Source organism: Equus przewalskii, chromosome 1, assembly GCF_037783145.1.
Source record: "Equus przewalskii isolate Varuska chromosome 1, EquPr2, whole genome shotgun sequence".
In the NCBI taxonomy this organism is placed as follows: Eukaryota; Metazoa; Chordata; class Mammalia; order Perissodactyla; family Equidae; genus Equus; species Equus przewalskii.
The window spans coordinates 26,486,999-26,508,046 of record NC_091831.1 but is presented as its reverse complement, the minus strand read 5'-3'; the positions used below and the strand labels follow the sequence as shown (position 1 = coordinate 26,508,046).

The 21,048-nt window shown below is 43.3% G+C and overlaps 1 protein-coding gene across 21 annotated transcripts in view; it reads right to left on the bottom strand.

The window, feature by feature from the left end:
• Window positions 1–3,202: 3,202 nt before the first annotated feature.
• STN1 (STN1 subunit of CST complex) overlaps window positions 3,203–21,048 on the bottom strand; it is a 45,463-nt gene continuing 27,617 nt past the window's right edge. For 16 of the 21 annotated variants that reach the window (XM_008518366.2, XM_070557192.1, XM_070557181.1 and 13 more), the window contains 2 exons: window positions 20,919–20,991; window positions 4,009–4,317 (listed from right to left, as the gene is read on the bottom strand). In XM_008518366.2, the coding sequence (XP_008516588.1) occupies window positions 4,160–4,317; window positions 20,919–20,991 (231 nt within the window). In that variant the 3' untranslated portion in view covers window positions 4,009–4,159. Of the gene's footprint in view, window positions 4,318–14,114; window positions 20,063–20,488; window positions 20,635–20,918; window positions 20,992–21,048 lie in introns of those variants that run through there. The other 5 variants (XM_070557235.1, XM_070557204.1, XM_070557280.1 and 2 more) reach the window with 5 other exon arrangements.

Sequence of the window (21,048 nt, the reverse complement as noted above, 5' to 3'; positions counted from 1 at the left end):
CCAGGGCCTGTTTCTCCTCCAGCCAGCCTCATCACGGACTTTCCGAGTCTGCCCATATGCCTCCCATACCCTTAGTAAGGAAACAACTGGGGCAGTGCTGCAGAGACCAACCGTAGAGAAGAAACCACACTAATAAGAAAGTGTGGATGTGTTCTCCAGTGGAAAATTACAAGTTTGCTTGGTTTCAGTCATCGGCACCAAGTCCACAGTTCCTCATCACTGAGTAGACGTCTTCCCACTTGGCTCTCTCTTGGCCAGTGTCCTGGCACACTATCAGACGGAGAAATAATTAGAAAGAAGTGTCTCATAGGGATGAGAGGCCCTGGTAGCTTACCAGATGGGGATGATCATGGCTCTCCAAACAAATCCTTGACCAGAGAGCAGCACGACTTGTCTTCTTGCCACATGAACCACATGCAGCGTTCACACCTCCTGAAACGTCTGTGCACCAGAGAGCTCGAGTGTTCGCTCAGCTTCTCTCCTCTCAGGGGAGCCCTTTGATGGCTCTTCGCTACAAGCAGTGACCCAACCGTAGCCCCAGAGCTTTCCCAAAGCTCCCCTCATCTTCTCCGAGTTCCTATGTTGCTGTGGAGGAGAGAGGCCCATCTCATTCTTGGTTCACTCGTGACTCCGGTTACAGGTGTGTGGGGCAGGCTGTGAGAAGCAGCTTTATTATTGTTGTAGAAATGACTCTCGCTAATTGTAGAAATATCAACATAGACAGATGCAGTTACAAAGCATCTGACATCTCACCTTTCAGAGGTGACAAGTATATCACCTTGGTAAGTGTTTTTAGAAATCTGTTTGACATGTATAATTACTCATACAGCAGTTCTCAAATATACTTGTGAGCATGGTGCTAATTTGTGTTCACCCAGAAGCCGACCCTGAGACAAGGATAGCAAAGGAAGCAACGCCCTTGGGAGGCGCAGCAAACAGCAGTGAGGAGCAGGGAATGAAGACGGCGAGGGCGAGGGAGCTCAATCCCACAGAGCAGCTCTGGGAAATGGTGTGGCACATGTACATGCCTCAGAGATATCGCATTTGAAGGGCCAGGGAGCAGGAGTATTTATACCCCAGTATTATTGGCTGAGGCTGCTCTCAGTGGGTGTTAATTCTGAGCACTTCCAGCTGGAACATCCTTCAAAGACAGTGGAGAAAGCTCCCCAGGAGAGAGAGGAAGGTGCTAGCAGGTGGAGGGCAGCCAGACGCACAAACAGAAGTGGTACCACTTGAAGTATGTGCCAGGCACTGTTCTAGGTGCTGGGACACAGCAGGAAATGAGGCAAAGGAAGAGCCCTGTCCTCATGGAGCATTCCTTCTGTTGGGGAGAGAGGGTGGGTAAGAAACAGATGGAGTGTGTTCCATGGTAGCAAGTATTGTGGAGAAAAATAAGTACTGTGGCCTTCTGGGGAGCAGGGAGAAGGGATCGGCTGTAATCAGCAAGCGAGGGATCAGAACAGCCCTCACTGAGAAGACGACACTCAAGAAAAGACCCAAAGGAGGGGGAGAAGCTCACCATATGGTTACTTGGGTGAAGAACATTTCTGGCAGAGGAAACGGCAAGTGCCAAGGCCCTAAGGCAGGAATGTCCTGGTGTGTGAGGGACAGCAAGGCGGATGAAGCTGAGCTGGGTGAGGGGAAACAGCAGGAGAGGAGGCTCGCAGAGCAGAACCTGCTGCCACTGGAAGCCTTAGGCTCCTCTCTGGAGTGAGACACAAAGTCACGGGGAGCTGGAGCAGAAGACGACAGGATGGCTCCAGCTGCTGTGCTAAGAATGAACTGAAGAGGGGTGAGGGCGGAAGCAGGGAGAACAGTGAGGAGGCAGCTGCAGTGCTCCTGGTGGGGGCAGTAGAAGAGTGAGAAGTGGAGATTCTGGAAATATTCTGAAGGCAGATTCACGGTGATTTGTGGGCAGGCTGGACGTGCGATGTGAGAGAAAGAAGTCGATGGGTTTGGCCTGAGAAACTGGAAAAATGCAGCTGCCTTTTCCTGAGATGGGGAAAACTTCAGAAGGAGCAAGTTTGGGGTCAGGGGTGATTGGGTGCCTGCTTTGGGCGTTGTTTGTGATGTCTGTTAGACACCTAAGTGGAGATGTCAGTAGGAAGTTGAATTTCAGGGTCTGGAGTTCAGCAGAGGTCCAAACTGGATATAAACTGAGAAGTTTGTCAGCATATAGATGGTATGAGCTATGAGACTGGTTGAGATCTCCCAGGGAGCAATCTAGGTAGAAAGGAGGTCTGGGACTGAACCCTGAGCCCCCAGGAAGATGGGCAACTGAGCAAAGAAGGCTGAGAAGGAGCAGCCAGTGTGGTGTCCTGAAAGCCAAGTGCAAAAAGTGCTTCTAGGAGGCAGGAGTGGTCAACTAGACGTACATGTATACGTGTGCCACATTTATATAGACGTATATGCAGAAACACACGCTGTCTATCTAGATACATACATGCACATGCAGGTAGTTTTAGATCAATGGTGTTATACACAGATCTGTAACTCGATTGTCTTCCCACTGAATCTATGGGGAATGGTGCTTCATGCAACAATATCTGTCTGCTCCACTATTTTAATGGCTGCATAGTATTTTATTGTGTATACGTACCATAATTAATCCTTCCCTATAGATAAATACTTTTCCTAGTTAGAGAATTCTAAATTACATATCAGTGGGCATCTTGCGCATTCACCTTTTCACACCTGTGTGATCATCTCCTTGGGATAAACCCTAGAAGTGGGGTTGCTATGTGCAAGGATATGCCCTTTTTATGATTTGATTCGAGACTGCTTCCTGGGCAGTGCCAACAATCCAAGGTGTATTCAATGTGGAACAGCTGCTGACCTCAAGGAAGAACTGCTGGGGTGTCATCCAGGTAGATCCTAGTCTACAGGGACCCTTCTGAGCACACGGAAGACACAGGGCAGCCATCTGACCCCAAACTCTGCTCTAAGAAATCGGGCAGAGGTTTGGGTCAAGTCAGAAAAGTCCATGACATGAAGCAATCTGTCAGTGCCAGCCCTCGGCCTGACACATGGAGCTGCAGCCGCCTTCTGAGTGCGCAGCTGCTCCATCTCTGCGTAGAACAGACCGAGGCCCCAGGCCTGCAGGCTCTCCAGCAGAGCCACTAAGAGCTTATTACGTCAAGAGCAAATGCACCAGACGAAGGCAGATGTGCCTTTTGTGAAATGACTGTAATTAACTCCAAACTTTTCTCCACACTTTATTTTTGCTGGCTGGATCTGTCATCTTGCTGTTACAACAAGCCCATTACATACCTGAGATTTTCCCCTTTACCTTGTCATTCTGAGCAAAGGCATGACTCCACCACCTGTCTGGGCCCATACCTAGGCTTTGTCTGAATGGTGTCGGGACGTCCTGCACGTTCAATGGCAACCTTGAAAATAACATCTACCACTGCCAGGCGATTGGCTGACAGCCTCGGAGAACTGCGGGACATTCAGGGACAGCGCAGTCAGTCACATACGTCCTCAAGTGCAGGGAAATGTACTGAGACACCTTTTGATTCAGAAGGAAAATGACAAACACAGAGCCACGCCTTGGATCCATATTCCCATCTCTGGGTGGGTCTGTAAATGGCATTCGACCCAGGACTCAGGACCCACAGCTGGTGCTTGACCCCTGGAAATCGTAGCTCAGGACACCATCCAGGGAGAACTAGTCCTCAAGAGCCATCAAGCTACCACAAGAAGGTAACTGACAGTCTGAAGATTTAAAAGGCTTCAGATCTGAGATCTGGCTGTATTCTCTTCAGTTCCTCCAGCACATGGGCTTTACCACGGGTTGTCCTTTTACCGTGAGAGACCTCAAACCACACACACCCATTCAGCCACCAACATAGTTTCCTCCCCTTCCGCTCCCAGAGTGATGCCCAGTCCCGTCAGGAGGCCACCAGGCAGGGTTTTGTTGTATGTCATGGCTGGGATAAAGTTATTTTGTCCCAAGGATACAGCAGGTAGAAGGCAGCCTACAGAATTTACGCCAAATCTCATTCATCAAATGACCACATTTCATAGTTTATTATGAGATAATTGCCTCCAGCCTTATAAACCTCTGCAGGATGCTTAAATCAGAGCCTGGGAGCAAACAGCACATGGTCTTTCTCCTCCTCGGCCCGGCTCCGCCCGTGCTGTCTGCTGCCTCTCCTCAGAAAGCTATGTAGTAGTGCTCCATGGTGCTGACGATGTCACTCTGGTCCTCCAGGAGCTCCAGCACCTGCTGCAGCACAGCTTCACTCAGGCCCGGGCTGACGCTCAGGCGAGCACACGCCAAGATGTGCAGGAAGTGGCAGCCCTTCTCCATGTCTGCAGGAAAAAGGCAGTTGGCTTGGACACACCTGCCTGGCCCTCCCCCCGCCTCCTCTGTCCTCTCCCTCTAAATGAAGCGCTTCTCCATGTCTCCAGAATAGGACCTGCATTTTAACTAGAGCCCCCAATGATTCTTACGCACATTAAAGTTGGAGATATGCCGGTCTAGATTATCAGTGAAAACAAAACAAGAAAACCTGTTACTTCACCTCCCTGACCTGAAGCCACTGCTCAGGGACTCAGGCCTTCAACCTTCATGGATTCTCAATCAATAATTTTATATCCATAACCTAATGGATCTTTAGGGCTCGGTCTTTTTTCTCTAATGAAATTACACATACAAGTGCACATATTCAGTGTGGAGCCCCTGGCTCCCTAAGCGGGAGTCCTCTTGAGATTGACAGCAGGGCCGGTTGACAGCAGCCTCCACGTTCTCTCCCGTAAGTCCTGATTGATGGGACCACCGTGGTGAAGAATGGATTCCTACTGTTGGCCTGTCCTCATTCCTCTCTGCCTAGGCTTCCAAGAAGTCTTGTCTGTGACGGCTGTGTTCTAGCAACCTCTACCCTCTACCCCAAAGTAAGACCATTTGGTAGACAGTGATCAAAGGTCAGGGGAAGTCACCTCTTTCCTAGTTGAAATCAATGATTTAGCGTAGTGCTATCACACTGAATCACACACGTGACCATCAGAGGACCACGAAGCCAGTTCAGTGGGCTGTGATTGGCATTCTTTGTCTTACCAAACAGACTAGGAAACTACAGAATGTATTGCCTTATAGTTAGGATAAATATTATTTTGAAAAACTTTATTTCAATTATAATAAAATTATATAATTATAATGGATGCTATATATATATTGTATGCATTATAATTATATAATTCACTGACTCATGATGTAAAATGTATTTGTGACTCTGAGTCAAACCTCACTACTAAAAACAAACCCTCCCGAGCTTCCACTTTAAAGCCCACGGCAGGGCCAGACTTGGCCTCTCACTGTTCTACTCCTGCCACTGGCACACACACTGCTCCACGCAGTCCTTGAGTGCTGTTTTTAGATGACAAAATGCTCTAGGCTCCAGGAAGGTGCTCAAAGAAGTATCGTGTTGTTGGACAAAGCATGGTTTGGGACTCCGCACATTGTTATGGCCTTGGGCAAGTCAAAGCATCTCCAAGCCTCAGGTGAGGACCTGTGGGGAGGGGGGCACCTCTGAGGTCCTTTCCAGCTCTGCGGGGCAGAGACTATCTCAGGCAGTGCTCCTGAGCTAACAAAGACTTGCTGAATTCTGACCTCTAGTGGCTACATCAACTCATTATCCATCCCAACTGGGGTAAAACTTGCCAACTCCACTGTCTCCACGTTTCCAAGCTGTTTCTTCAACATCCATTCAATAAAGATCTCCTGAATACCTCCTAGGTGCGTAGCACTGAGCAAGGAGGAGCCAGTAGAGAGTGGCAGGTGGACTGTTGACTCTGGAGTCTAACAGACCTGAATTCAAGTCCTGCCTCTACGACTGGGGCAAAGTGGTTCACATCATGCAGCCTGTTTGCTTGTTTGTAAAAGGGGAAGAAAATCACCTACTTTACTGAGTAGTTGTACGGCTGAAAGGAGACCTGCGGTAGGGGCTTCTTACAGGGGGAATTTCTATGGTTCTATCATCATGTCCATCACTTAAGAGGATGCACATAACCTAGTCCCTGCTCTAAAGAAGCTTCAATTCAAGATGACTTACAGGCATATGTGGGGCCCTACGCAGCGATGCTGGCTGCCCCAAAGCCCTCGACTATTTCTCCAGAAAGGCCATCTCCTGTCTGAGGGTTGTCTGGTAAGGCTATTCACAAACTGACCTTCCAGTCACAGGGAGAACACGAACACAGACTTTTGTATATGAGAAATTATCTAAATCAGTAAAAGTAGAAAAAGCCAGCCAGCAGCTCCCTGGTGGCTAGCACACTGATATTCGGCTGTCCACCAGACAAACCCATCAGCCAAAGGCAGACTCTGCTGAAAGGCCCTGGCCCTGCAGACAGCACTATGTCACAGTGCGACTCCAAGAGAAAGAAGAACTGTGCCTTACATCTTCCCGAGGACTTCTGCTATTGCCACATTTGATACCGTACCTCTACCAGAAGCCAAAAAGGGCTGATGTTCTAATGACCCAAGTTATACTAAGATAAATTTTAAGACTGTATCTACTAACTGTAAAAAGTTAGGAAAGTACGTCAACAGTATTTTAAAAAGACTATAAGATAAAAAACATTATTCCCATATGAGTGGTGTCATACGGTATTCAGTCTCCACAAAAAGCAGTTGTACTATCAGAGGCACAGAATGAATCTGAGCTGGATACACGTGTAGCTTTTTGAAAAGCTCACGTATAAAGTAATCATCTAGTGAAATGCTGCCATTTTAGAAGACATCAAATATTAATTTTTGTAGCTGTGAAAACGCTATCATGATCATATAGGAAAATGTCCCCACCCTTAGAAAACAGGAGCTGAAGGCTTTTTAGTGAATCTCGCGCAGGGTACGTGGGTGTTTACCGCACCCGTTGTTGAATTTCTCTGCAGGTTGGAACATATCCAGAATAAAAAGTTGGGGATAAAAACATGCCTTTAATGTGGAACTCTTTCTTTTTGGATAATTCACCACTGTTGTGCCCGTACTCAAAGCCAAAATAAACACCTTTAACTTCAGCCCAACAATTATGGAGCAAAACCCATACACGATTCCTTCCAGATCAGTATTAGACTGGACAGCAGGACCAGCGGGGTCTCCAGCGAGAGGGTTAAAGGCTGTCACCTCTGTGTGAGCAAACGGGACGTCACTTCGACTCAACCCTTTCATAGCTGTATGTTTTGAGTATCCTTTTAAAAGTTTTTTGTACGATTCCATTTCCCCCCAATTTTTTTTATTGTGGTAAAATATACATAAAATTTAACATCTTAACGATTTTTAAGTGTATAGTTCAGTGTTATTAAATACATTAATAATGTTGTACTACCATCCATCTTTATAACTTTTCATCTTGTAAAATGGAAACTCTGTACCCATTAAACAATAACTCCCTCCAGCCCCTGACAACCGCCATTCTATTTTCTGTCTCTCGGATTTTGACTACTCTAACTACCTCACATGAGTGGATTCATACAGGATTTGTCTTTTTGTGACTACTTTATTTCACTCAGCATAACATCCACAAAGATCATCCATATTGTAGCATGTCAGAATTCTCTTCCTCTTTAAAGACTGAATAATATTCCACTGTACGTATATGCTACATTTTGTTTATTTATTCATTGGTTGATGAACACTTGGGTTGCTTCCACATTAGTTATTGTGAATAATACTTTGATCGTGGGTGCTCAAGTACTTTTCAAGACTCTGCTTTCAATTCTTTTGGGTACACACTCAAGTGGAATTGCTGGGTCATATGGCAATTCTATTTTTAATTTTTTGAGGAACCACCACACTATTTTCCGCAGTGGCTATACAATTTTATGTTCCCACTAACGGTGCATAAGGATTCCAGTTTCTCCACATCCTTGTCAACATTCGTCATTTTCTGGGTTTTTTGATAGTAACCATTCTAGTTGGTACTATCTCATCCTAGTTTTGGTTTGCATTTCCTGAATGTTTAGTGATTTTGACCATTTTGTCGTGTGCTCATTGGCCCTTTGTATATCTTTGAAGAAATGTCTATTCAAGTCCTTTGCCTACATTTGAATTGGGCTGGGTTTGTTTGTTGTTGAGTTTTAGGAGTCCTCTACATATTCTGGAGATCAATCCCTTATCAGAGATATGATTTGCAAATATTTTCTCCCATTCTTTGGGTTGCCTTTTGATTCTGTTGATGTTGTCTTTTGACACACAAAATTTTTCAGTTTTCATAAAGTCCAATTTGTTTCTTTTTTCTTTTGTTGCCTGTGACTTTGGTGTCACATCCAAAAAATCTCTGCCAAATCCAATGTCATGAAGCTTTTGCCCTATGTTTTCTTTTAGAGTTTTATAGTTTTAGATCTTTTATTTAGGCCTTTGATCCATTTTGCATCAATCTTTGTACATGGTGTTAGGTGAGGGTCCAACATCATTCTTTTGCATTTGGATATCCAGTTTTCCCAGCGCCACATGTTGAAAAGACTATCCTTTTCCCATTGAATGTTTTGGCACCCTTGTTGAAAATCATTTGACTATATATGTGAGGGTTTACTTCTGTGCTCTCTATTCTATTCCATTGGTCTATATGTCTGTCTTTATGCCAGTACCATACTGTTTGATTACTGTAGCTTTGTACTAAGTTTTGAAATCAGAAAGTGTGAGTCCTTTAGCTTTTTCTTTCTTTTTTTTTTTTTGTGGAGGAAGATTCGCCCTGAGTTAACTTCTGTGCCAATCTTCCTCTGTGTTGTATGTGGGTCACTGCCACAGCATGGCCACCAACGAGTGGTGCAGGTCCGCACCTGGGAAACGAACCCAAGCTGCTGAAGCAGAACATGCCCAACTTAACCACTAGGCCATGGGGCCAGCCCCAGCTTTGTTTTTAAATTTTGTTTAGGCTATTTGGGGTCTCTTGAGATTCTATATGAATTTTGGGATAGATTTTTCTATTTCTGCAAAAAATGTCATTGGGATTTTGATAGGGATTGTATGAATCTGTAGATTGTTCTGGGTAGTATCAACATCGTAATAATATTAACTCTTTCAATCCAAGAACATGGTATGTGTTTCTTTTGTGTGTGTGTGTGAGGAAGATTGGCCCTAAGCTAACATCTTTGCCAGTCTTCCTCTATTTTATGTGAGATTCCACCACAGAATGGCTTGACGAGTGGTGCTGGGTCCGCACCCAGGATCCGAACCCTGAACAGCTGAGCTGGAGCGTGCTAAGTTAACCACTATGCCACCAGGCTGGCCCCATGTGTTTCTATTTATGTATGTCTTCTTTAATTTCTTTGAGCAATATTTTGTACTTTTCATTGTGTCTTTCATTTCCTTAGTTAATTCCTAAGTATTTTATTCTTTTTGATGCTACTGTAAATGGAACTGTTTTCAAGATTTCCTTTTCAGATTGTTCATTGTTACTGTATAGAAATGCAGATGATTTTTGTGTGCTGAGTTTGAATCCTGCTACTTCACTGAAATCATTTATTAGTTTTAATTTTTTCTGGAATCTTTAGGGTTTTCTACATATAAGATCATTTCATCTGTGAACAGAGATAATTTTACTCCTTTCCAGTTTGGATGCCTTTTATTTCTTTTTCTTGCCTAACTGCTCTGCCTAGAACTTCCAATACCATGTTGAATAGAAATGGTGAAAGCAGATATCCTTGCCTTAGAGGAAAAGCTTTCAGTTTTTCACCACTGAGCATAATGTCCGCTGTAGGTTTTTCATACTTGGCATTTATTATGTGGAGGTAGTTTCCTTCTCCTATTTTGTTGAGTGTTTTTATCACGAAAGGGTGTTGAATTTTGTCAAATGCCTTTTCTACATCTAGATGATTTTTTTTCCCTTTATTCTGTTGGTGTGACATATTACATTGATCAATTTTCGAGTGTTGAACCATCTTTGCATTCCAGGAATAAATCCCACTTGGTCGTGGTATATAATCATCTAATAAGCTGCTGAATTCTGTTTGCTAAGATTTTGTTGAGGATTTTTGCATTAATGTTCTTCAGGGATATTGGTCTGCAGTTTCTTTGGTTATAGTATCCTTATCTGGCTTTGGTATCAGGGTAAATATAGGCCTCACAGAATGAATTAGGAAGTGTTCCCTCCACTTCAAGTTTTTGGAAAAGTTTCAGAAGGAGTGGTGTGTTAGTTCTTTAAATGTGTGGTAGAATTCATGAGTGAAGTCTTCAAGCCCAGAGCTTTTCTTTGTTGGGAGGTTTTTGATTACTGATTCAGTTTCCTTACTAGTTATAGTTGTATTCAGATTTTCTATTTCTTCATGATTTAGTCTTGGTAGGTTTTGTGTTTCTACAAATTTGTCCATTTCATCTAGGTTATTCATCTAGGTGTACAATTATTTACAATACTCTTAAAATCCTTTTTATTTTTGTAGAATCAGTAAGTAATGTCCTCATGTTCATACCTGATTTTAGTAATTTGAGTCTTCTCTTTTTTTTTCCTTAGTCCACCTAGCTAAAGATTTGGCAATTTTGTTAATCTTTTCAAAAATACCAACTTTTGGTTTCACTGGTTTTCTCTATTGTTTTTCTGTTGTCTATTTCATCTATCTTTGCTCTGATCTTTACTATTTCCTTTCTTCTGCTAGCTTTAGATTTAGTTTGTTCTTTCTCTAGTTCCTTACCTTTTAAAGCTGGGTTGTTGATTTGAGATCATTCTTGTTTTTTTTTAATGTACATGTTTATAGCTATAAAGTTCCCCTGAGCACTGCTTTTGGTGTGTCCCATAAGTTTTGGTATGTTGTGTTTTTGTTTTCAATCATCGCTAAGTGTTTTCTAATTTCCCTTGTGATTTCTTCTTTGATGTATTGGTTGTTTAGAGTGTGTTTAATTTCCACAAATTTGGGCATTTTCCAGTTTTACTTCTGTTACTGAATTCTAACTTCATCTCACTTAGGTCAGAGAAGATACTTTGTACGATGTCTATCTTTTCAAATCTACTGAGACTTAATTAGTGGCCTGACATACGGTCTATCCTGGAAAACGCCTCACGTGCACTTGAGAAGAACATGCATGCTGTTGTTGGATAGCATTTTGTACATGTCTATTAGTTCTAGCTTATTTCTTGTGTTGTTTAAGTCCTGTATTTCTTTCCTTATCTTCTCTCTGGTTGTTCTATCCATGACAGAAAGTGGGGTACTGACATCTCCAACTAGTATTGTAGAACTGTCTATTTCTCCCTTCAATTCTGTCAGGTTTTGCTTCATATATTTTGATGGTCTGTCCTTAGGTACACAAATGTTTATAACTGCTACGTCTTCCTGCTGTATTGAACCCTTTATTAGTATATAATGTCCTTCTTTGTCTCTTGTAAACTTTTTTTAATGTTTTCAGATTATAATAGTTTACAACCTTGTGGAATTTCAGTTGTACATTATTGTCAGTCATGTTGTAGATGCACCACTTCACCCTTTGTGCCCATCCCCCCACGTTCCCCTGGTAACCACCAATCTGTTCTCTTTGTCTATATGTTTAACTTCCACCTATGAGTGGAGTCATACAGAGTTCATCTTTCTCTATCTGGCTTATTTCACTTAACATAATACCCTCAAGGTCCACCCATGTTGTTGTGAATGGGACGATTTTATCCTTTTTATGGCTGAGCAGTATTCCATTGTATATATATACACCATATCTTCCTTATCCAATCATCAGTTGATGGGCACTGAGGTTGCTTCCACATCTCGGCTATTGTAAATAATGCTGCAATGAACTTAGGGATGCATGGGACTTTTGGAATTGCTGATTTCAAGTTCTTTGGATAGATACCCAGTAGTGGAATGGCTGGGTCATATGGTATTTCTATTTTTAATTTTTTGAGATATCTCCATACTGTTTTCCATAGTGGCTGCACCACTTTGCATTCCCACCAGCAGTGTACGAAGGTTCCTTTTTCTCCACAACCTCTCCAACATTTGCCACTTTTTGTTTTGGTTATATTTTCCATTCTAACAGGTATAAGGTGATATCTTAGGGTAGTTTTCATTTGCATTTCCCTGATGATTAGTGATGATGAGCATCTTTTCATGTGTCTATTGGCCATCCATATATCTTCCTTGGAGAAATGTCTGTTCATGTCTCCTGCCCATCCTTTGATCGGGTTGTTTGATTTTTTGTTGTTGAGTTGTGTGAGTTCTTGATATAGTATAGAGATTAACCCTTTGTTGGATATATGACTTGCAAATATTTTTTCCCAATTGGTGGGTTGTTTTTTTGGTTCAATCCTGTTTTCCCTTGCCTTGAAGAAGCTCTGTAGTCTGATGAAGTCCCATTTGTTTATTCTTTCTATTGTTTCCCTTGTCTGAGAAAACATGGTGTCCGAAAAGATCCTTTTGATACTGATGTCAAAGAGTGTACTGCCTATATTTTCTTCTAGAAGCCTTATGGTTTCAGGTCTCAGCTTTAGGTCTTTGATCCATTTTGAGTTTATTTTTGTGAATGGTGAAAAAGAATGGTCAATTTTCATTCTTTTACATGTGGCTGTCCAGTTTTCCCAGCACCATTTTTTGAAAAGACTCTTTTCTCCATTGTATGCCCTCAGCTCCTTTGTCGAAGATTAACTGTCCATAGATGTGTGGTTTTATTCAATTCTATTCCATTGATCTGTGCCCTGTTTTTGTACCAGCACCATGCTGTTTTGATTACTGTAGCTTTGCAGTATGTTTTGAAGTCAGGGATTGTGATGCCTCCAGCTTTGTTCTTTTTTCTCAGTATTGCTTTAGCAATTCAGGGTCTTTTGTTGCCCCACATGAATTTTAGGATTCTTTGTTCTATTTCTGTAAAGAATGTCATTGGGATACTGATTGGGATAATGTTGAATCTGTAGATTGCTTTAGGAGTATGGACATTTTAACTATGTTTACTCTTCCAATCCATGTGCATGGAATGTCTTTCCATATTTTTATGTAATCATCCATTTCTTTCAGGAAAGTCTCGTAGTTTCTGCTGTATAGGTCTTTTACTTCCTTGGTTAAATTTACCCCAAGGTATTTTATTCTTTTTGTTGCAATTGTGAATGGGATTGTGTTCTTGAGTCTTTTGCTGCTGGTTCATTGTTAGAGTATAGAAATGTTACTGATTTATGTATGTTGATTTTATACCCTGCAATTTTGCTGTAGCTGCTGATTATTTCTAATAGTTTTCCAATGGATTCTTTCGGGTTTTCTATATATAAGATGATGTTGTGTGCAAACAGTGAGAGTTTCACTTCTTCATTGCCTATTTGGATTCCTTTTATTTCTTTTTCCTGCCGAATTGCTCTGGCCAAAACCTCCAGTACTATGTTGAATAAGAGTGGTGAGAATGGACATGCTTGTCTTGTTCCTGTTCTCAGAGGGATGGCTTTCAGTTTTTTCCCATTGAGTACGATGTTGGCTGTGGGTTTGTCATATATGGCCTTTATTATGTTGAGACACTTTCCTTCTATACCCATTTTATTGAGAGTTTTTATCATAAATGGATGTTGGATCTTGTCGAATGCTTTCTGCATCTATTGAGATGATCATGTGGTTTTTGTTTCTCATTTTGTTAATGTGGTGTATCACGTTGATTGACTTGTGGATGTTGAACCATCCCTGTGTTCCTGGTATAGATCCCACTTGATCATGGTGTATGATCATTTTAATGTATTGCTGTATTCGGTTTGCCAGAATTTTGTTCAGGATTTTTGCATCTGTGTTCATCAGTGATATTGGCCTGTAGTTTTCCTTCTTTGTGTTGTCCTTGTCTGGTTTTGGGATCAGGATGATGTTGGCTTCATAGGATGTGTTAGGAAGTGCTCCATCTTCCTCTCTTTTCTGGAATAGTTTAAGAAGGACAGGTATTAAATCTTCTTTGAATGTTTGGCAAAATTCTCCAGAGAAGCTGTCTGGTCCTGGACTTTTATTTTGGGGGAGGTTTTTGATTACTGTTTTAATTTCTTTACTTGTGATTGGTCTATTCAGATTCTCTATTTCTTCCTGTTTCAGTTTTGGGAGGATGTAAGAGTCTAAGAATTTATCCATTTCTTCTAGGTTGTCCAATTTGTTGGCATACAGTTTTTCATAGTATTCTCTTATACTCTTCTGTATTTCTGTGGTATCTGTTGTCATTTCTCCTCTTTCATTTCTAATTTTATTTATTTTAATCTTCTCTCTTTTTTTCTTAGTAAGCATGGCTAAGGGTTTGTCAACTTTGTTTACTTTCTCAAAGAACCAACTCTTTGTTTCATTGATCCTTTCTGTTGTCTTTTTTGTTTCAATTTCATTTACTTCTGCTCTAATTTTTATTATTTCCCTCCTTCTACTGACTTTGGGCTTTGCTTGGTGTTCTTTTTCTAATTCTGTTAGGTGTCATTTGAGATTGTTTATCTGAGATTTTCCTTGTTTATTGAGGTGGGCCTGTGTTGCAATGAATTTCCCTCGTGATCGCAGTGGCCCTGTGGGGTCTCTCATCAGCTGTGGGGACAATCACAAGGGGGCCTCCAGTTGCTGGTACCTACTCTCACAGACTGCCTAGACACGCCCCTTCTTTAGGGTCTGCAGTGGTGTTATGGTCTTTCACAGCAGCTGGGAGCAGGTTCATCTAGACTCATAGCTCTGCCACCATCAGGTCACGCAAGCTCTCACTTGTCCACTATGGGTATCTAATTCAGTCTGTGGTTAGCTCACCCAGCTATGCCACTTCTGCTCCAGGGCCTTCCAGCCTTATGAGTGCCGGGCGGGGCCTCTCCACTACTGCTGAGCACAGGCTTTCCCTGTGGCTGCTGTGGGACTGTGGGTTTTCCCCCTGGACCAAGGAGCAGTCAGGCTGGGGCTCCAAATTGTCACCGCCCACTCACACAGTCCCGCTGGGTCTCCCTTGCCCCCTCCAGGCCACAGCAGGGCTGTGTGTGTTAAATGCAGCCAAGGGCTGTTCAGCTGGCAGTGCCCCTTTTTGCCCCAGGGCCTCCCAGCCTTCTGATTGCTGGGAAGGGCCTCTCCACTAATGCTGGGCAGAGGCTTTCCCTGCACCTGCTGTGGGACTGTGGATTTTCCCACTGGACGGAGAAGCAGTCAGGCTGGAGCTCCAACTTGTCACTACCCACTTGCGCCATCCCACTGTGTCTCCCTTGCCTCCTCAGGGCTGCAGCAGGGCTTTGTGTGTTAGATGCGGCCAGTGGGCACACGGTCCCTCTGGTCTCCCTTGCCCCCTTGGGGTCGCAGCTGGGCTTTGATTGTTAGCTGCGGCTGGCGGATTGCTCAGCCAGCGGAGCCTCTTTTTTCCCCAGGGCCTCCCAGCATTCTGAATGCTGGGCGGGGCCTTTTCGCTAAGGCTGAGTAGAGGCTTTCCCTGTGGCTGCTGTGGGACCATGGATTTTCCCACTGGGCTAAGGAGCAATCACGGGGTGCTTGGGGCTGTAGTCACCTGTTTCCACAGTTGCACTGCTGATGCACAAGCACGGCCACCCTTGGTGCCGTGGCGATGCTATGAGCATGTCAGCTGGTGGAAAGTCGCCTGCAGGTACTAGGCTGTCTGGGGGTCAGAGAGTTTTCACCTATCTCCACCTCCTCCTGGGGGGAAGTCCGTCCACCTTCCAATGTATAGCAGCATGGGTCTCTCAGGCGTCCGGAAGTGCTGTGTGGATATCCTTTGTTGACCGATGAATGTCCAATTAGTTGTAGTTCGAAGGGGAGGAGACAAAGAAAACGGCTCACTCTACCATGTTGCTGACATCTCTTATAAACTTTTTGGATTTACAGTCTACTTTGCCTGATATTAGTATAGCCACCTCTGCTCTCTTTTGGTTACTATTTGCATGGGATATCTTTTTCCATTCCTCCACTTTCAATCTATTTGTGTCTTTGAATCTAAAGTGAGTCTCTTGTAGACCTCATATAGTTGGATGTTTTTTATCCCTTCTGCCAATCTCTGTTTTTTGATTTGGGATTTCAATCTGTTTACATTTAAAGTAATTACTGACAAGGGGGGACTTACTTCTGTCATTTTGCTATTTGTTTTCTATATGCCTTACAGTTTTTTGTCCCTTATTTCCTAAGTTACTGGCTTCTTTCATGTTTAGCTGATTTTTTTGGTAGTGAAATATTTAATATCTACTGTCTTTTCACTTCACTCTGCCAAACTCCCTTGAGTATTTCTTGCAGGGCAGGTCTAGCCATAACAAATTCCCTCAGTGTTTATTTATCATGGACTATCTTGATTTCTCCCTCACTTTTGAAAGTCAGTTTTGCTGGACATAGGATTCTTGGTTTACAGTTTTTTTTCTTTTGGCATTTCGAATATATCAGCCCACTGCCTTCTGGTCTCCAAAGTTTCTAATGAGAAATCTGCTGATAATCTTACTGACGATGCCTCGTATATGATAAGTTGCTTCTCTCTTGCTACTTTCAAGATTCTCTGTCTTTGGCTTTCAAAAGTTTGATTATATCATGTCTCAGTGTGGTTTCTTTGAGTTCATCTTATTTGGAGCTCACCGAGCTTCTCAGACATTTATATTCATGTTTTTCACAAAATTAGGGAAGTTGTCAGCCATTGTTTCTTCAAATATTCTCTCTGCCCCTTCCTCTCTTCTCCTTCTGAGACTCCCACAAGGCATATGTTGATCTCCTTGATGGTGTCCCACACATCCCTGAGGCTCTGCTCACTTGTACTCAATGGGCAATTTTGCTGATTCTTTCTTCTATTTGCACAAATCTGCCTCTGAATCACTCTTGTAAATTTTTCATTTCAGTTATTGTACTTTTCAGCTCCAGGATTTCTTTTTGGTTTCTTTTCAGGTTTTCTATCTCTCAGTTGACAGTTCCATTTTGTTCATCCATCATTTTCTTGACTTTCTTCACATCTTCTTTCAGTTCTTTGAGCATCTTTATGACAGTTGTTTTAAAGTCTTTGTCTAGTAGATCTATCATCAGGTATTTTTCTTTCCTTTTCTTTTTTTAAAGATTGGCACCTGAGCTAACAACTGTTGCCAATCTTCTTTTCTGTTTTTCCCCTGCTTTTTCTCCCCAAATCCCCCAAGTACATAGTTGTATATTTTTTAGTTGTGGGTCCTTCCAGTTGTGGTATGTGGGATGCCGCCTCAACGTGGCCTAATGAGCAATGCCATGTCCACTCCCAGGATCCAAACTGGCGAAACCCTGGGCTGCCAAAGCGGAGCACACGAACTTAACCACTTGGCCACGGGGCCGGCCCCACAGGTATTTTTCAGGGATAGTTTCTGTTGATATATTTTTTCCTTTGAATGGGCCATACTTTCCAGTTTCTTTGTATGTCTTGTGATTGTATGTGTATGTCTTGTGAACAGTTGAATCTAATAATGTGATAATTCTGGAGAGATCAGATTTTCTTCCTTCCCCAGAGTTTGCTGGGTTTTGTTAGTTTTTGCTAATTGTTTTGGTTTTTTTTTGATTGCTGTAGGCTGTCTCTGTGCCAACGATCAGCCTGAGGTGTAAACTTAAGGTCTTCTCAGGTCTCTTCCTGAGCCTGTGCCTCTCCTTGGGTATGTGTGGTCACTTTCTAATTTTCCTCATATATGCAATTGCTTTTGAATGCCCTAGTTTTTCTTTTCTGGCTCCCAAAAGGGGAAAAAAAGCAAAGTGAAGGGAGTTTTTAAAAAGGGCCCAGTCTTTTAAATCCCCTAGAAGTCACTTCAGCTCTTGGGGAAGATGTAGCAACAATGAGGGGAGTTACAACAATGGTCACCTACCTCTGTCTGCACCTCTGTGATCAGAAGCAGCAATCAGCAATTAGAGCACAGATCCCTGATATTTGGAGGACCAAGTCTTTTTTGCCTACCCCAGTTTCTGCAAGCTCTGTGCAAGCTGCTCCAGGAACAAGTGCACAGCTGCCTCCCATGTGGCTGAAGGTGGGGGATGGGTAACTGCAACTAAGAGCTGAACATTGACTGAAATTAACCCCAATTTACCGCCCAAGCCTTCCTCTGGAAGTTGCAAGCCTTCAATACACTCCAGAGTTCCAAAATAGTTACATCAGACAGATGCAATAGATGTCTAAGCAGAGAGACAGATTCCTGGTGCTTCCTATTCTACCATCGTCCTAATAGCTTTGCAAAACACCAAGTTATTTCATCCTTATAACAACCCATGATGTAGGTACCATTATTATCCCTAGTTTGCATATAAAGAAACTGAGGCACAGACTCACCCAAGGTCACACAGCTACAAAGTGGCAGAACTGGGATTCAAACCCTGGCAGGGTGGCTCCTGAGCCCAGCTCCTCATAAGTATGCCACATGGCCCATCTTTAGGCAGCTGGCCTCATGGTTACAGTCCTTTTGCTATTGTAGGTTTGGCCTCTGCTGAGATACTCATAAATGACTAAAGATTTTAAGTCGCCCTACCAATCATTCCAACCAAGGGAAAACTCAATGCTACATTTTGTATGAAGGGAAGAAACGAACTCAAGGCCCAGTCGGAATGCTTAAATAAATACATATAATGGAATACTGTGCAGCTATTAAAAAGACTGAGGTACTTTTACATGTACTATTGCTGAATGACCTCTAGAAGCCAATGCTAGATTTAAAATACGAGGTGTGGAACACTGAGCATTGTATGTTAACCTTTCTGTGTGCTTTTTAAAAAGGATGAACTACACATGTTTCTAAGTGCACATAACATCTTTAGAAGGACATGCAGGAAACTAGTAACAACCACTGCCTCTGGAAAGGGGAACACAGAGCCTGAGGCTCAGCAGTGGGACGGAGTCTGACTTTTCTGTTTTTGCACTGTTTGACTTTTCGCCACGTGTGTACATTATTACTCGGAATAATTTTTTTAATGTGATAGATATTTGCTATGAAAAGAAGTAGTTGCAGCAGATTCCAAGACAGTCCCTACGAGATATTTTTATTGGCATTCTCAGTTACTCATGTTCCAGAATTCAGCCCTGGGAGTTGACTAGTCCCAGAGGACTGGCTCATGGCCTTGAGAGGCTCCCGTTCACAGGATGAGTGGCAGAGCCTGTCTACCTTGACACATACTCATCGGGGCTGGCCGGTGGGTTAAAAGTGGACAGAAAACCTGCCACTTTCACAGACCCTCAGGTCACTGAGGTGGTTTGGTTCTCCTAAGAAACCAAATGTGAATTCCTTCCATTTGCTTCACCAGGCCCTAGGATTATTTCAATCTACTCTGTTCCTAATGCAGATCAAACTAAGAATGGCCAGGTGGCCTGGGACTGTGATGAGTGCAGGAATGTTATTTGGGGAACGGCCTCTCATCCTTTCTTGGTTGAGGAATCTCATATTTCACTGCTCTTAAAAGCACTGTAAGAGGACAGCCTGGTGGCATAGTGGTTAAGTTTGGTGCACTCCACTTCAGTGGCCCAAGTTCGCAAGTTCAGATCCCAGGCACAGACCTACACGACCCATCAAGCCATGCTGTGGCAGCAACCCACATAAAAAATAGAGGAAGACTGGCAACAGATGTTAGCTCAGGGAGAATCTTCCTCAGCAAAAAAAAAAAAAAAAGCACCTTAAATCGTGGATAGACGCGTTTTCTCTCCAACTAAAGGATACTTGTCCTTATTGCTCTGAAGGAAGTAAACAACAGCCAGAAACTTTGTATTAAAATAACAGATTGTTTTTGGGGACAGCCCAGTGGTGTAGTCGTTCAGTTCATGTGCTCTGCTTAGGCAGCCTGGGGTTCACAGGCTTGGATCCTGGGTACAGATATACACACTGCTCATCACGCCATGCTCTGGTGGCATCCCATGTACAAAATAGGGGAAGACTGGTACAGATGTTAGCTCAGTGACAATCTTCCTCAAGCAAAAAGAGGAGGATTGGCAACAGATGTTAGCTCAGTGCCAATCTTCCACACCAAAAAAAAAAAAGAAAGAAAGAAAGAAAAGAAAGAAAAATAATAGATTGCTTTCAGTTTATTTTAAGATCTGTTGTCAACACCACTCTGGGATCTGACCTCACCGGTTCTTAAAGGCTACAGAGGGCTGCATACCACAAACACCAGGGCTGGAGACCTGATCCAGCCCCACCCACTGACTCAGTCTGGAACAGGTCCAGGCCCCACGGATGTACGGGCTGAAAGGAATGGAGGTGGACTTCTCGAAGAAAAAGAAAGCAGGGTGAGGAGACCTGCCATCATCAACAAGCCTTCCCACCTTTCTTCCTGCGTCACTCGTTGACATACGCCAACATCTGTTATCAGCATGTGTTTGTAAAAGGTGGACTTTGAAAAGTCACCTTTGAGACTGATCAGTCTACAAAGGATTTAAAGACAGGACTAATGCTTTCTTCTCTTTCCAACTAGTGTGAAATGGTAATGTCTGTTGTGAGACTATCTACAGTTCGCGTTTCTAACCACTAGGGGCTGACCTAACTCCACTACGACCAACTATTTTCTAAGTCATTTCTTTTGTAAATTATCAGTTTCCCAGCTGACTCAATGACACCGTTCATAAACCGCAACGTCTAGAACCATTCCTTCCAACACTAAAAGGCTTGATGTTAGAAGAGAGGAAAATGTCAGGTTTGGGTTCAAAGACAAGGGAGAAGAGAAGAACAAGAAACAACACAAATCAGACAGAAGGACGTCAAAAACTCCTCGTGGTGGCTCACCTCACTGTCTCAGGGTCAGCTGAGGATCTCATCTGTCGAGCCTCCATCCCATCGCCTGGAAGCGGAATCCCCAGGGGTAGGACCTGAGCACTTGTATGTTCAAAAAAGCTCCAAGGTTGAACCTCATGTGCAACCAAGGTCAGAACAACAGTGCGAGCCTAACACTGACTCTAGAGAGGAAGAACCTGGGCCCCAGAGAGGGCAGATGTCCTGAGGAGTCACACCTCCAAGTTACTACTCGGGAAAGCCCCAGGTCTCCTGACTCTCCATCCAGTGGCCCTGGGAGGGAACAGCCCCTTCCAGTGCACCAGGGCCCTACCTGTACATGACCCCACTTACGATTTGGTTTCTGGCAGTCTTCCTGAATGATCCGGTGGATCTTTCTGTGCAGTTCTTTGTCTTCTCTGGTTACCTAAATAGGAAAAACAGTTCGGAGAGAAAGCATTCTTAAGTAACACAGTGGTTGTGT